Raw genomic sequence first — 15,436 nt, 5'->3', positions numbered from 1 at the left:
GAGGAAAAAAAACCCTGCTAATTTGCAAAAGAACCCGTAGACATCCTAAGAACCGTTACAAAGCACTACACACCCTGAACCTCCCAGGCAGTTCCACATCCCATGAAGCTGCTGTAGACTTAAATTAAATGGAAAACTTGATATTCATATATGCCATTAATTTAAGCTAAATAATCTAGCACCTTATTTCACTCTGAGTTCAGTTCACATAAACAAATACCACTAAAATGTTTTTTTTTTTTTAAGCCAATGGAGAAAAAAAACAGATTGACCACAGGATGCACTGTTGCAGCCTACTGATTTCGGATGTTTAACCCATAATTCCCAAAGCAGAGTGCCAGTGCTGGAAACTGTATTGCATGCATAGTCCTGGATTCCAATGAGACCCCTGCTTCTCACTGCAGAAGTTTTCACAAGGGGCAAATGTGTGACTCAAACATTGCATTTCTTAAAACTGTCTGGTATAAAATAGTCCTCAACAAGTCCATGAAAATATATCTGCTTTTGTCATGACACCTGTTAGAAGGAAATACCATGATCTTTCAAATTCGTTTGGCATGATTTTAGCTATGTAATGCTTTTTCTCTCTCTCACCACCTACCCCATTTTTCAATGAGAAACCCTGATTAAAACCTCCAGACTCCACATTAATCTATGGATCAGTTAATAAAATGCTTGAATGCAAGTAATTTGCATTAAAAACTTCATCTTAATGATAGACTTTGGTGCAGTTAAGTCACATTTTTCCCCCCCGTGCAAAGTAAAGCTAGATTATCATATGCTTAACAATGAGAATTTAAATATACAATAAACCTATTACTGTTACCTGCTACAAGGCAAACAAAGAATTTCGACCTGCCTAACATCATAGTAATCAAACTAACCTTAATTACTATTGCAATGCACCTGCTGATGTATCTGAGTACACACACCCTTAATTATGTCATTTCATGAGAGGGAAGAGCAAACGGATTCTGGGCACAGGCAAAATAACAATCTCTTCTATCTCTGAAGTTTCCATCTTTGTGCCAGAAACAGTTTCTTTGCTTTAATTTCTTGAACCACACTGCTGTGGAAGTCTGTGTGTTTACAGACAAGTGCTAACAGCAGGTGCAGTAGGTTAACAAGTACGTACTTGCTGGAAGCAGCTTAATGTGAATGAAATAAACAAAAAGATCCTGATGTCCTCTGTTTAAACATTACAGTATTTTAACAAAAGGATAGAAGTTAACAAGAGGCAGAGGGAAAACAAAACTAACACTTACCTTCACAAATCACCCAGCAGATTAGATATTCATCTAACAATGAGCTGAAGGAGCATTTTCGATGCTTCTTGTTCTAACATCACAGGTAAGATATTCTACTATTTCAGTGTTAGTCTATCACACAGATACTGTATCTCCCAGAGGAAAGTGTCAGTGCAAGGTAGAACAGTAACTCTCTGCCCTTCCTAAGGGAAGAACTTCACTCAGAATGCTCATCAGGCTTTCTCTGGTAGAGAACAGCTATGTCATGGAAAAGATTTTTGCTTTCTCACAGTGTGGAGGCTCATTTATCTTTCACATGCAGAGTGTATTTATACCTCTATGATTTTCTGCAAGATTTTCTAAAATCCTCAGAACTATGGTTCAAACTACAGATAGATGACATCCCAATGTAAGGAAACACTGAAAACAAACTGGTTGTTTAGTCTGAAGTCATAAAAATGGTGGCTTTTTAAAAAAAAAAAAAAAAAACAAAAGCAAAAAACCCCACCAAACTCAAAACAACAACATGTTTCCACACCTTTACTACACAGTAAAATGTTATGCAACCCAGTTAGCCTAACCCTTACTACATGTGTATCTAGGAATATATATCAGAAACTCATTATATTGCAAACTAGCAAGTCTTCTATGATTACAGATTAACCCCTCTGGGCATGGAAAAGCAGAAAATAGTTTAATGAAATAAAAACTTTGGTACATTTCTTAGCTTAAATATCAAATTGGCAAAAAGAGAACAAACTAAATACAAAATGAAATTTTTTTAAAAAAAAAAATCTTCTAAAATACTATTGTCTTAAAGACCCATACGATAAGTGCGGAGATGGAAAGAAGCAATGTTTTGCTATATCATTCTCCATGTAGCTTGAAAAAGCAAAGTCCAACTGCTAGGTGCTAACGTTTCACACTAAAAACTTCAAGCCTTGAAGTAATTCACTATAAGAACAAAGGCAGTCAGGAAAGGGGTAGTTTGGAATAATCACTTTTCCAAGAAGTTAACAGGGTGAGATCTTAGGAAACTGTTGAGTTCATCTAAGAGCCCAATGCTAAGAAAAGAGACTTCTTTTTCCTGCCACCTCACCATTTCATTGCCAACAGCGCTTTCAGTGCTTCCTTTGAATCTGTCTCTTGCCATCTGACACCTCAGTGAATTGATCTGGCATGCAAAATAATTATAGATAACCCAAAGAGATAAAATCCACACAGTTTTCTGCCTATGTAAAACAGCTTATCACTGGATCGGAAAAACACTAGAATTGTGACCTCTGAAAGGTCTAGGAATAAAAAGAGATTTTTCAACAGTACAAGCCACCAGATGGGCTCAGCTGTTTTGTGAAACCTTACTCTTAGTGGATGTTATTCTGCTGTGACGCTGAAGAAACAGCAAGCAGGATGCCAAAGAGACAGGCTCAACCGAGCACCAAAGAGACTGTCATTTACCGGTACTGATCCTGAAACACCACAGGCAGGGCTACCCCAGTATCTTCCTTTTAGTTCCCTGGATAGCAACATCTGTAAGCATACCTTCAAATTGCTTTATCCCGATTTTCCTGCTACACAGACTAACAATCTCACTTTCATCTCATACTTCCCATCTGTCTACATTCACCTTATTACCCAGAACAGAACGTGTGGGTTTGGGAGAATAAATTGTCTGGTTCGCGTTTGTTCAAACAAAATGGGGTCCTTATTCACGACTAGCCCTCCTGCACACCAGGATAACACAAATAAAATTACACTGAGGAATATATGTAATCCTTTCCCAACCATACCGACAGGGGAGGGAAAGTAAAAAGAGTAAGGTAATTTAATCTTCTAGTTTTGCAGCTCCTAAGACAACACATTTCTCACCTCACTTACCTCCTCAGAGCTCCACTGCTACTGTCCTCTCTCCCATTCCCCAGGAAGTGTTTCTACCTCACAGCATAGAAACTGTGTATGGTGGGAAAAGACTTGCAGTACAGCCTGAAACCACAGCACCACAGCTCTGCTTTCAGCAGCAGCAGGTCAGGCAGCCCCTACTTTGTGCCTGCTATCCAGTCTCACGTGTGTGACGTATCCCACCTGCACTGCTACAATTATTAGTACAGCTGCAGTGAACTGGATCAGGAAGCTGATCCAGGTTAACTAAAGTCCCTTCTGCTTTCCCTTTTCTGCAGGGTTATTTTTAACCTAGATCAATCTCAAATTCAGTTCACCTTGTTGTCTCATAAATAGTTGCTCCAGCACCCTTGAGGGCACAGAGGCAGGAAAAAAGTGGCAGGGGACAGAAAAGCAGAACTGCAACAGAAAGAAATGCTTATAAAATAACACCTTGCACCTGTAACAAAGACAAAGCGTGAGAGCAGCACTGCAGGGCACACTCTTTGCCAAGTTCTAGCCCTAAGCTGCACAAGTTTATAAGAGAAAACCCCATCAACTCAAGGCTCCTAACACTGGAAACTCTGAAAGCTTAAATAACCAGAAGCACTGATTAAAAAAATACTCTACTTGGATCTGATCCGGAAGCCACCTGCTGTTTAGCAGATACAATATCCTTTATTAAACTGCTGTAGTTGTTTTGGTTTTGTTTTTTTTTTTTTTAAAAAAAAAGCTTCTGGACAAACAAGTCCTTCGTGATGTCTATAATAAAGATGCAGGCAAAACACGCAAAATCTGACAGGCATCCAAAGGCCTTTCCAGAGCTTTGTCCAAAGGAGAGATGTGTCAGTTATGGAAGAACTTAACTAACTGGAAAAGACTCCCTGACAGCATTACGCGCAGCGTGGAGCACAGCCCTACACTTGGGCAGGGCAGCCCACACACCAGAACTCAGTGGTGCATCCTTACCGCTTTTCCACTTACTCCTCTGTCCACATTCTGCTCCCTGTACTAGCGAGACTTAATTTTTGAAGCACAGACACAGCCTTAATTACACTAAGGAACAATGTGACTGTTGCCAAAAATATGAGAAATCTGAGCATTTTTCAATACTATTGCCTGTGCCGTTTCTACGAATGTGGATATATGGGTAAATGAACGAACACTAAGGAAAACCAGCATCAAGGGAATGTCAAGTAATTTAAAATATTCTGTCTTTAAAGCAGTCTGAGCCTGTAATACAGCCCTAACTACAACAGCAAAATACATAAACTAATTTATCACTCAGAGGTCCTTCTGACCTTTTGTTATGCTACCACGTGGCTATCACTTACTGAGTGATAGCCTCTCTCTTTGCTAGTCCAAGCTGTGAAGAAGTATTTTGTTTTTAATTAAAGCAGAATTTTCAGATGGTGCATACTGGTAGTCTTACAGCAGTGATTAAAGCAAAGGAATTTTTAGATAGTTCTTCAGCAAGTAATTATAACTACTTCTGATTTTCAGATGATTGAGTTCCTTACTGCTGAAACCTAACTGATCAATAGTGAGACAATACAAGCCCAAAAATATATGGAAAGAAGTTTATGTATGTCTTTTAGAGATGTTATCAATACAGTCCATTCCAGCATCACTGGAATGTATATTGTTAATTACTCTTTATACAACATATACTATAGCTGACATTCTAAACTGTGTAAGCAAGGTTCCAAAAGCTATCCATTTCAAAATCAGAGAGCATGAACACAATGAGCAAAAGCAAGAAGACAGCTGTTGACAAAACTTCACTCAGATCAAAAACACTGAAACAAGGGTCTCTGGAAAAGTGACAGGGAATGAGTAAGCTTGGAATAGTAATGGACACATTCACCTCTGCTTCACCAATTTAAATCTAATCAAGGTCAGCAGTGACAGAGCTTTGCCTCATCCGGTCTTTACAAGAAACAAACTTGTGGTCTCTTCTAGTCCTCACTGAGTAAATACAACAGAATGACCCAGCACTGAATGCACGTGAAAAATAAGAAAAAAAAAAAAAAATCTCAGTTCCAAGAAACGTCCTGAGAAGGTTAAAATCTACTGGCAAAGGAAAATGAAGGTTGCATCTTCCTGTCAAGCATATTTCAAATGAGCACTACTTACAGAATAATTATAAGAGTTAAAAAGGGAAGAATTGACTATAATAGGAACTGTCATAATGAAGATACTGTAGTGGGAACACGTTGGGGAGGAGAAGGAGTGAATGAACATAAAATTCACATGCAGAATACACATCACACACTGTGCTTGGCTATTTAAAGACCACAGAAGTTGAAGTTAGTAGATTAATAAATTTCTCGTGCACTGAAAGCTGGAGATCTGGCTATCAGGTAAGAAGGTACGTGTACAGAATTATGTTTTGAAAATCATATATAGTTTTATTTAAAACATACATTTTAGGTGCAATTTACTGCCACATATTGCTACAGAAAAAGCAGCAAGGGCCATTTAAATCCTGGCTGACACAACTCAGAAGCCAAAACCATGTGGTTTCAAGACCTATTGGAAGAAGTATATAAATCTTCCAGTCACCAAAGAGCGTATTCTAATCACTTGGTCTCTAATCCAGTTTCGTGATTAAAAAGAAACAGACTGTATCACAACCAAGTATTCTTGAATCTAGGGAAAAAAACAAACCAAACAAAACACCAAGTGAGATTACTATTAATTTCTAAACAAACTTTTTGCCCTTATGTACGACACTACCTTGCATATTTAAAGTAAATCATTCCGAGCCATATGCAGTAATTACCTCAAAAATCTGTATTATGTGTATTATTGAGTTTTCTGAAGAAAAAAACCAACAACATAGCTTTCTCAAATTTTACGGTTTGCAGGGCTGACATTCACTCCAGTATAGAAAAAGAGTTCTGTTAAAGTTAAAACATTCCTGTTTTGTACTAAATCAATAATTATCTTTAACAGATTCACTTACTGGATTAAAAAAATACTATGGGACCTTTTTTAAACTCAGAGATGCGTTGTAGTTGTGTTTCTTTTATGCTGTGTGCTACTTTAAGAAATTATTCCAAGATAATGAATATTAATAAAGCTAACATTTTCCTACATTAATTGCAACAAGTTAAGGTAGACTTCCTGTGGCCTTTTTTTTTAAAAAAATAAAGTAATTTACCACATGCTGACATTTTTAACTTCTTTTGCAACCTGTGAGTTTTCTCAGTTACTGTAAACTGAGCAGCTGAAATAAAAACCCTAAAAAATGAAGTGAATAATTAAATGAGTATTAGGATGAGGGATCAAGCTTAAAGAAACTTTTAAGACAACTGACAATTGTGTGTCTTCAGATTTCAAATGAAAAATACTTATATTATTATTCTAAAAGACCCTCAGAATTTGAAGGTGACCGTGGCTTGTGGAAAACCATGAACCCATTTAAAACAGGTACAGAGTTTAAACAGGTATAGAAACCTTAAGCTTCTCTTTAGTAAAGGATCACTTCTAATTTTGGTCCTCCAAATCAAAATCTACAACCTATTAGGAGAACCTGGAAGAGAAGGGAAAGAAAACCCTAACAGACTACACTGAAGCTTTCCATCTTCTGTATATACACACATGTATCTTGCCGTCCCTGTTACGCAAACCTGGTTTACTTTTTTGGTGGCTAAGCTTAAGACACTTAACCAGCATGGAGATCTTTTTCACTTGTAACTTCTGCCCAGAAATACTCTGAAACATTTGCTCCATTCTACTACTGGTGTTCACACACAACTGGTTATATTCCTCTTCACAGCCTGAAGATATTTGAATATACACGGAAAGCTAAAATAAACAAGAAAGAATATAAGGGCCATGGTTAGGTGAACAGCATTTACTGTGCTGACCACAGATAGTGAAAGAGGTCTCAAATTACACTTCATGAACTAGTAAGTATAGTTATCAGTGGAAACTGCCTTACCCTTCATTGTTCTTTCAGGGACCTTAGCATGTCCTTGATCCACACAATACCATACGCTCCACGTGTAGATCAAGGGCATAACATCAACTTTACAAGCCAAACCTGGGTATTTTTATGTTACCACTTCAAACAACTTCATTTTCAGTATCCTTAAGTTTGGACTATGTGCTCCTACGGACACTTAATAAGCAACACAGGAAAACTGGCTCAACGATGCAAACATGTATCAGAAATATTAAAGCCCCCTCCTATTATGTTTCTTTAGTTTTTAGTTGCCATGTATCATAGGAATAGATTACACATCAACTTTCACTGCCAGTAAACCAAATATTGCTTCTAATAATTTCTTATGCATATAGTATTCATATACTATTGATCCTCCATAGTAAGTGAATCCTGGTCTTCCCCAACTGTATGTCAGTGATGATCAATTCCTTCTCCTAGTTACAGAAGCTGTATCATTACAGAGCTTTTTGCTGCTAAATATACTGAGTAATTGAACATTGGAGCTTGAAGTCTCTAGCAGCATTTCATTTTCAGACTCTAGCAAAGTGAGAGTAAGGACTTCTGAAGCAAACTCCTGTAATTTAAAAAACACTGTGTTTGGTAATACGAGAAATAAAACAGAAGTAAACGTTGTGTGGTGTAGTGTTATTTAACTGCACAGACTAATAGCAATACAGCTACCATAAAGTACAAAATGCAGTGTTTTGTCACCTGAAATACTTCCCACAATCCACCCTCTCTCCCTTCACATGTATCTTTATAGGTAGGCTAAAAATACTTCCTATCAGAAATTAACATACTGGGCTAAATTAAAAATAAAACCACTAAACAGTAACGGTCAAATACTCATAAAACGTTTGCATTGTGAAACCTATAATAATAGCGAGGTAAGATGCAAGAACTGCAAAGCCAGACCACACAGCAGAACTGGGAAGGTGAGGCAGAGCCCCTGGTCCCACAGCTGGAGCCAGCCGCGCAGATCCCCGGCCGCCGGAGGAATGCTGTGTGGGCAGGCACCGGCCCTGCAAACCGGGTGACCCGGTTCTACCCCAGATCTCCGTAGTAAACACACAAAAAGTAAACAAACTGCACAAAAAAGAACAAAAAGTAACTTTGATGTTTGAACTTCTTTCCATTTTAATAAAGCCCGAGGAATTGCCAGTAACAAGGGGTGCTGTTGTAGTAACGCTGAGTTTGCACAACTGGCTGCTCTCTACGTCTTGTGTTTTGTCTTATCCATCACAAACATACCCAAAGTTTTCCGCTAGAAGCGAAATAAGGAAGTTAACTTGCTAAAAATAAAGTCTGGGGTATTTTTTCCCAGCAACCGAATCGGCTTTATAGTATTTAAAGATTACGGTGAAAGACTTAGGGAAAACCAAAACAAAACATCCAGCAAAAAGCACCCTGCGATGGCAAGTTCGGATCGACGCTTTTGTCTTCCATTTTACCCAGAGCCAGGTTTGCGCCGACCGCTCTCCCAGCGCGCTCCCCGACGCTGTCAACACGCCGCGGGGCTGGGGCCGTGCCACGGGGCACGGGCAGGCCGCGGGGTCACCGGGGCCGCACGATCCGGGCAGGATTAGGAGCTCCTGACCTACATTCCCCGCAGCGGGATGGAAGCCCTCCCGCCGCAGACGGAGCGTGGCGGGCGGGCGGGCGGCCTCCCCCGCCGGCAAGGGTGTGTTCAGGGGTGGGGAAAGCGAGCCGGCCGGGGTGAGGATGGAGGCTGGAGGCTGGCGGCGGCGCTGACACCTGCCCGCCGCCACCCCGGCAGCTCCGCCTTCTCCGGGGACCGACACCTGCTGCGGGGCAGCCGGACGCGCGGGCCGGCGGCGGCCTCGGCCCAGCGGCCGCAGGCGGATTTATCCCGCTTATTTCCTGAGACGCTAAACCCCGAGGCGGGCGCGCCGAGAGGGAGGGAGAGAGGGAGGGAAGGAGGGAGGGAGGGAAGGAGGGAAGGGGGACGGGCGGCCCGGCGGCGGGCCGGGGCGGGCTCCCCGCGGCGCCGAGCAGGCCGCGCCGAGCTGGGGGCCTGCGCGGGGCAGGGGGCTCGGCGCCTCAGCCGCTAGGCCGCGGGGCCTGCGGCGGCGCGGGGCGGGCGCGCCGGGCCGGGCCCGCCGGCCCCTCCTCGGGGAGCGGAGCCAGGCGCCGGGCGGAGGCGGATCCCCCCCCCGCTCACTCACCGCTCTCGATCTCGTTGCCCTTCTTGGCGGTGGCTGCGTTCCCCATGGCCGGGCCGGGGCGGCGCGGGGCGGGGGGGGGCGGGAGGGATGCCGGGCGGCGGCGGGCAGGGCTCGGCTGGCGGGGCGGCGCGGCCCGCGGGCGGCGGCGGCGGCTGGCTCCCCTCGCCCCGCGCTGGGTCTCTGTGTCTCCGGCCGCCGCGGAGGAGGAGGCGAGCGCTCTGCCCCCCTCCCCCACCCCGACACACGGCGGAAATGACGGCCGGGGCGGCGCCTCCTCCCTGCTACGCCGCCCGCCGGGGGCGCGCGGGGCGCGGGACGCCGCCGTCCACGGCCCCGGCCGCCGCCTCAGGCCGCGGGGCACCGCCCCGGCCGCTCGGCCCGAGGGAGGCGGGGGGGGGGGGGGACTTGCGGGAGCCCGGGGCGGCGCCCGCCCGCGCCAGCAAGCGGCTCGCAGAGGGCCGGGGCGGGCGGGCTGCCCTCGGCCTCCGCGTCTGCCGCTGTGGCGGGGGCGCGGCCGCCTCCGTGTAGCCGCCGCCAGCGCCCGGCGGCGCGGGGCCGGCGGTGCGGGAGCGCTCCCGCTCCGCAGAGGGCGGGCGGGCCCGCGGGGCGCAGCGCCTGGGGCGGGGGCGAGGCGCGCCGTGCCCAAGGTGACCCCGGGCGGCCGAGCGCGCCGCGGCCGTGCGGCTGCGCTCCCCCGGCGGCGGCGGGGAGGGGGGGGGCGCTCGGCCGCCTCCCGCGGAGCATCTTTGGCGGCCCGGGGGCCCCCACCCGCGGAGCTGCCACCGCGGGGCCCGCGGCCGCCGCTCGGGCCGTCCTGTCACCTCCCGGCCGGGCCTGCGTCGCGGCGGCGTACACGCGGAAACTCGCACTTGCCGCCTGTTCACAAACTGTTTTCACATGGCTCAACAGACTATAGAAAAAAAAAATGAACGAGCTGCCAGGAAAGATTTTTTTTTTCCTCCCCCCCTTTTGCTGCCACTCATGTCATAAATAGCTGCAGCTACGCATTTTCAAATGGTATTGTGACTTTCAAGTTGATGATAGCTCTCCTTAAATATATATGTTTACCATGTGAAACGCTTTGAGTGTTTTAGCTCTGGGAGGAAATGCTTATCAAAAAGGAGGCTCTACTGTATGTGCCTTAAAGTGGGGAGAGTGGAGAGCAGAAGTACTAATCTTGCAGATCACAAACCGTATATATTCTGCCAGGACAATTTATGTGATACTCGGCCTCTTCTGGCAGCGTTCTTTCCCCAGGGCTGCAGGCCGCATGAATTGTTCTGGCTGCAGCCATCCCGGCTACCATCTTTCCCAGCAGCTATCAAAATCCTCTCCTGACACTGTGGGCTGCTTGCTGGTGCAGCACATGCTGTCACAGCCTAATACTGAATTACCTTACTCTGTAAGCCAGGGTTTTATACACATAGATGTACTAACGGACACTAAAGCAGATACCTCTGGGAAATTTCCGATCTCCTGAGACCGTGCAGAGGAGGACATAGCATGCAGACACTGGGCAGATCGAGCCAGCGTGTGACTGACTCTACCTTGACAGCGGTACGAGCTGCCTGGGTTATCCAGCAGCAAAGTTTTGCGCACACTTACCTGAATTATCTTGACGCTTATGTTGAAGTTTTATTGATGAACGCTTCAGTTAAGGGACTTTCTCTTGATTTTCACCTTTTCACTTGCATTATCTTGATCTGTGTGATACTGCTTGCTTCAGAGGAGTACCTGTGTTTTTATGATTAAAGAAGCAGTCTCTGGGGAAGCCAGGTCTTTATTACTTTGAAGATTGGAAACAAGACACACAGTGAGGATATAACCTGCAAACCATTGGGGGCGGTAAAGCTGCTACTGTTGAAGAGGACTCTCTCATTTTGCCAAAGCTGGAGTCTCTGCATTCTTTATGCACTTACCCAGAGGTTCAGTGAGCTACTACTAATTCACTCTGCCAGGGAAGGGCATGTAGATTGCAATGGCCAGTTCTGCACCAGGAGAAGTTAAGCTTGGGAAAAGGGTAATTTTGCCATCCACTATCTTGATCACTCAGAGAATGACAAAAAGTAGAAACCTGGGGTGTAGTATTTAAATGTCTGAAGATGTTACAGATAGGTAAAGATGTTACCCCAGTTTTAAACATTTTCCCCGCTCCAGTCATCATCATTTTCATTTTGGCCAGATTGAATCTGAGTCAGCAGATTTTTATCCAGGTGCTGACAGGCATTTTGATATCCTTGAGAAGACAGCAGCAGCATCGCTAACAAATGAGATATGCTGCAGCATCTTTAGCGTATTCTTGGCATTACAGCCTATCCAAATTATGCTGCACAGGCTCCCTGTGTGAGGATCCACCAAGGTCCAATAGCCATTGCTGCCCTTTGGGATTTGGTGGACAAGGATCTGCTGGTCGTTGCACGTACTCCAGGAAAATCCTACATATACAGACATGCACTGCATAGGTATGTGCAGTGATGCATGACACTAGCACTCAAATAAGCACATGCTCTGAACACACATGCAGCACTCATGGATTTGCATAAATGCTATACCCAAAGACTCTCATAATCTAAAACATAACAAATGTAAGTCAACAGTGCTGTGAAACATTAAATGAACCACTTCTGCAATCCTAGCATTACATGTCTAAGCAAAGATAACAGAAACAAGGACTTAGGGCTGGACATTTGCATTGTCATTCACACCACTTACACAATTTATGCCATATTAACAAGTTAATATTTATTAATTAATTGCAGAACATAGCAATGTAGTATAGATTGTTATGTATATATATTTATCATTCAGAGCATCAACTTTTATTCTAGCCCTAATCTTCAGCTTGCCTTAATTTTCTTATATAAAATCCCTTAGTTTTCTTATATAAAATCCTTCAGTGCTGAAATGCCTCATAGCACTGCTCATACAAAAGTAGTTTGTCTTCTTTCTTTCAACACAATTGGTTAAAAAAAATCAAATGCAAATACGAAAAATGTTTTGTTTGGATGTGTTAGAACATTTCAGTAATGGCGCAATATAAGAAATTCAAGTTTCGTTTGTTTTGCTGATCCGTATAGGATTTTAAAAAATAGCTATACTCTAAGAAAGCCAGCTCAGCAGTTTTAGAACTATTCACATTTAATGATGTAGTTTCACTGACTCACAGTGGGTTTTAATCCATTTTTTTACATATTTATTGAGAACTATCAATTAGGAATATCCTAGCAAGACCAATCTTTTTCTCTGAGAAAGCCTAAAGCTCTGTAGCCGATGTATAGTTCCCTCACGAAACTTGCATATTCCGCTCTACATAGACTCAGAACTAAAAATGAGAGGGTCATTTCAGGACAGAAAGGAGAAATTTGTTAGATCAAAGACTCACGTGCTTTTAATGGAAATCACTTTTTCATACGGTAATTACTTCTGGAGCCACATATCACTTCACTTCATAATCACTCCAATTTCTAGATGAGATAGTGGCATTTCTGTAGCAACTACAGCAATTGTTTTCATTACACATTTGAAACAAGTCACTAAATTTAAATTATTACACATCTTAATTTTCTTCCCTCGCATTTAAGGCGTGCCTGCATTGCAAGGGATTGACATATACAGACTGATGGTTTTGCCCATCCGTACTGATAACTCTTACCCTGAGGATGTAAGCTCTGCTCAGGTTATGAATATGTACCTGCCTTAGTTGTAATCTTCTTCATATGGCCAGCCTGCCTTACCATTGCAGCAGTGCCTGTAAATTGCAGAGTTTGAATACCAGATTTGACTGCTCTTCCTCAAATCCCACATTCCTGCATCTTTGAATACCCCTGGCAGCCTCCTTCTCTCTACTCCTAAACAGACTGATATATCTGGCATTTAACTCTTTGTTTTCCTTTCAGTTTGTTCCAGACTGCTGGCACATTTCCTGCCCTCAGCTAACCCCTGCTCTGCCAGCGTGGGATGTTTTTCTAGCAGGTTGCTAACGTGCCAAGAAGCATATGTATCTCTTTGTGAATATGGAAGTTATTTTCTAAATTTTACAGCTTCTGACCCAGAAACAGGAATATTCATCACTGCAGCATAATTTCAGACCTGCCAAGAATATATCAATTATGTCATGTAGATGTGTAAGGGAAAGGATGAAAGTAGGAGTAGGCAATTCCCCCTGCTCCCTGCACTAGCTATACAGAGAGCAATCAGGTACATCCTTGTGCAGGTAAGACCAAATCCACTGATGCTCAGTTAATTCCTGTTGAGGACCCATCCTCACAGTGAAAGGTCTTTTTGTTTCCATAATATCTGAGATTGCCAGCCCCTGAATCTGTAATGAAACTCGAGCAACTTGGCCAACATCTTGCTCTGCCAGATATCCTGAAAAATGTTCTTTGATGCCCTCTGATTCTGAATCCAGAAGGAATCTGGAGCCTCAGGAAAGTATTATGCACACTGTGACTGTTACAATTTTGAGGGACATTTCGGGTCAAAGAAGGAGGGATTCTTAATTAAGGGTAACTTGGGCTTCCTTCAGTGAGACTATGTACATTTAAGCAAGAAGCTCCAAAGGAAGTTTACACCAGCAGCCAACACTTCACTGCTACCACCCTTCCCCTCTTGGCATTAGACGTTTCCCAAGATAGCCGCCATGTAAACATAGAAGCAAAGGGTTTATATATTCCCTCGTTGATTTTTAGCAATACCTACTTCACCACAAACGTCTCAAGAGCCATAAAGTTGTAAGGTGGGGGTTTTTTTGGATGTTTTTAAACATAATTTAAAGAAACAGGTATGTTCGGGCTATGCTTTTGCTGTCAGTATTTTCCCTTGACAAGATAGCTCCTGTCAAACTTTCTATGGATAGTGGCTATATATTCATTCATAGGAGGTGGCAGGTGCTGTCTTGTGGTCAATGTCCTGCCGAGTAGACATGTTTTTTGCAGACTTCCTTAATGGGCATGTCCAGCTGCTTAGTTCTTGGCCTTTATCTCCTATGATCATTCAGGAGAGGGGGTGTAGTCTCTTGCTATTGGCCAAGCAGTGCTTTTTTCAGTTGCTTATAGTTGTTCTGCAGATTATTCCATATTTATAGAAGATACTGCCTGCAAATTTGTGATTCAGAATAAATTGCTAATTACTGTTAAGGAAAATTCTTGCTGACCTGCCTCTGTGACTGACTTTGTGATCCTTTTGGCATCTGTCTGCCATCAGGGTCATTTTTAAAGTTTCCTTATCCACATTGAGAGAAGTCCATTGCTTTTCTACACAGGTGTTCCAAATTTTTTGAATCCATGGTAGATTGCTCAGCCTAAGAAAAGCAGGCTATTTTATATTATCTTGATTTTCTGCTCTTCTGAATAGTTGATTATGTACAAAAATTGAGTAGTAGTCCAGCATTGTATTTGGATTGCTGCACATGAACTACAGAAGGAATGAAACGTCAATCAAAATTGATGGTATAGTTGTCTGACATTAGATTCTAGTCTAGTCACACAGATCTGAGTAGAAATAGTACTTCTGTAGTCAAAGTTATTCAAATGCAGAGCTGTTTAAAAAAATCTACAGTAAACCACCTTCAGGATAGTTGACTTCATTATCTGCATGCTTACCGTAATTGAGAGGTGATCAATATTATACTGATTGTCTGTTCTTACTGTGTATTGAGACTCTGAATCACTTGCCTCTTACAGAATATAGAAGATTAAAACCAAAACCAGTTGTGTTTTTCAATTTCTCTTTTTAGGTCTTTTCTACAGAGATCTCAAGTTAATTACATCTCTTAATTTAAAGTAGACTAAGCTATATTAAATGCCTCAGTATTTATTTTTCTTCAGAATTAAAAATGACCTTAATTCAATTTAGCCTAACTCATTCTGGAAGTGAAATAGGTTATGTTAAATGATGGTCACTTTAATTCTAAATAAGAGAGTTCACACATGGAGTTCACCAGGCTTTTGTACATACTCTGTACCCAATAAATTAGGAATGATGAGGACTAGAAGTCATATATCTAAATCTAAGCTTCACTGTATTCTACTCAAATGCATGTCCTGTAAATCATGTCCCACTGTCACATAGCACTGTACTGGGTAAAGAAGTCTATCTAAAAAGCTTTTTAAGGCATAATCAGCCATTCAGCTGTAATATCTTAGTAGTGCCATCTAAAAATAGAAAAACAG

At 43.1% G+C, this 15,436-nt stretch overlaps 1 protein-coding gene across 1 annotated transcript in view; it reads right to left on the bottom strand.

Moving 5' to 3' along the window:
- PRKACB (protein kinase cAMP-activated catalytic subunit beta) overlaps window positions 1–9,539 on the bottom strand; it is a 79,866-nt gene extending 70,327 nt beyond the window's left edge. Inside the window, exon 1 of the mRNA XM_074906487.1 lies at window positions 9,267–9,539. Within this exon, the coding sequence (XP_074762588.1) occupies window positions 9,267–9,312 (46 nt within the window). The 5' untranslated portion in view covers window positions 9,313–9,539. The remainder of the gene's footprint in view (window positions 1–9,266) is intronic.
- Between the last annotated feature and the right edge of the window lie 5,897 nt (window positions 9,540–15,436).

The sequence above is a fragment of the Athene noctua genome, chromosome 5 (genome assembly GCF_965140245.1).
Source record: "Athene noctua chromosome 5, bAthNoc1.hap1.1, whole genome shotgun sequence".
Lineage (NCBI taxonomy): Eukaryota > Metazoa > Chordata > Aves > Strigiformes > Strigidae > Athene > Athene noctua.
The sequence above is the reverse complement of the archived record's forward strand: the minus strand, read 5'-3'. Positions and strand labels throughout refer to the sequence as shown.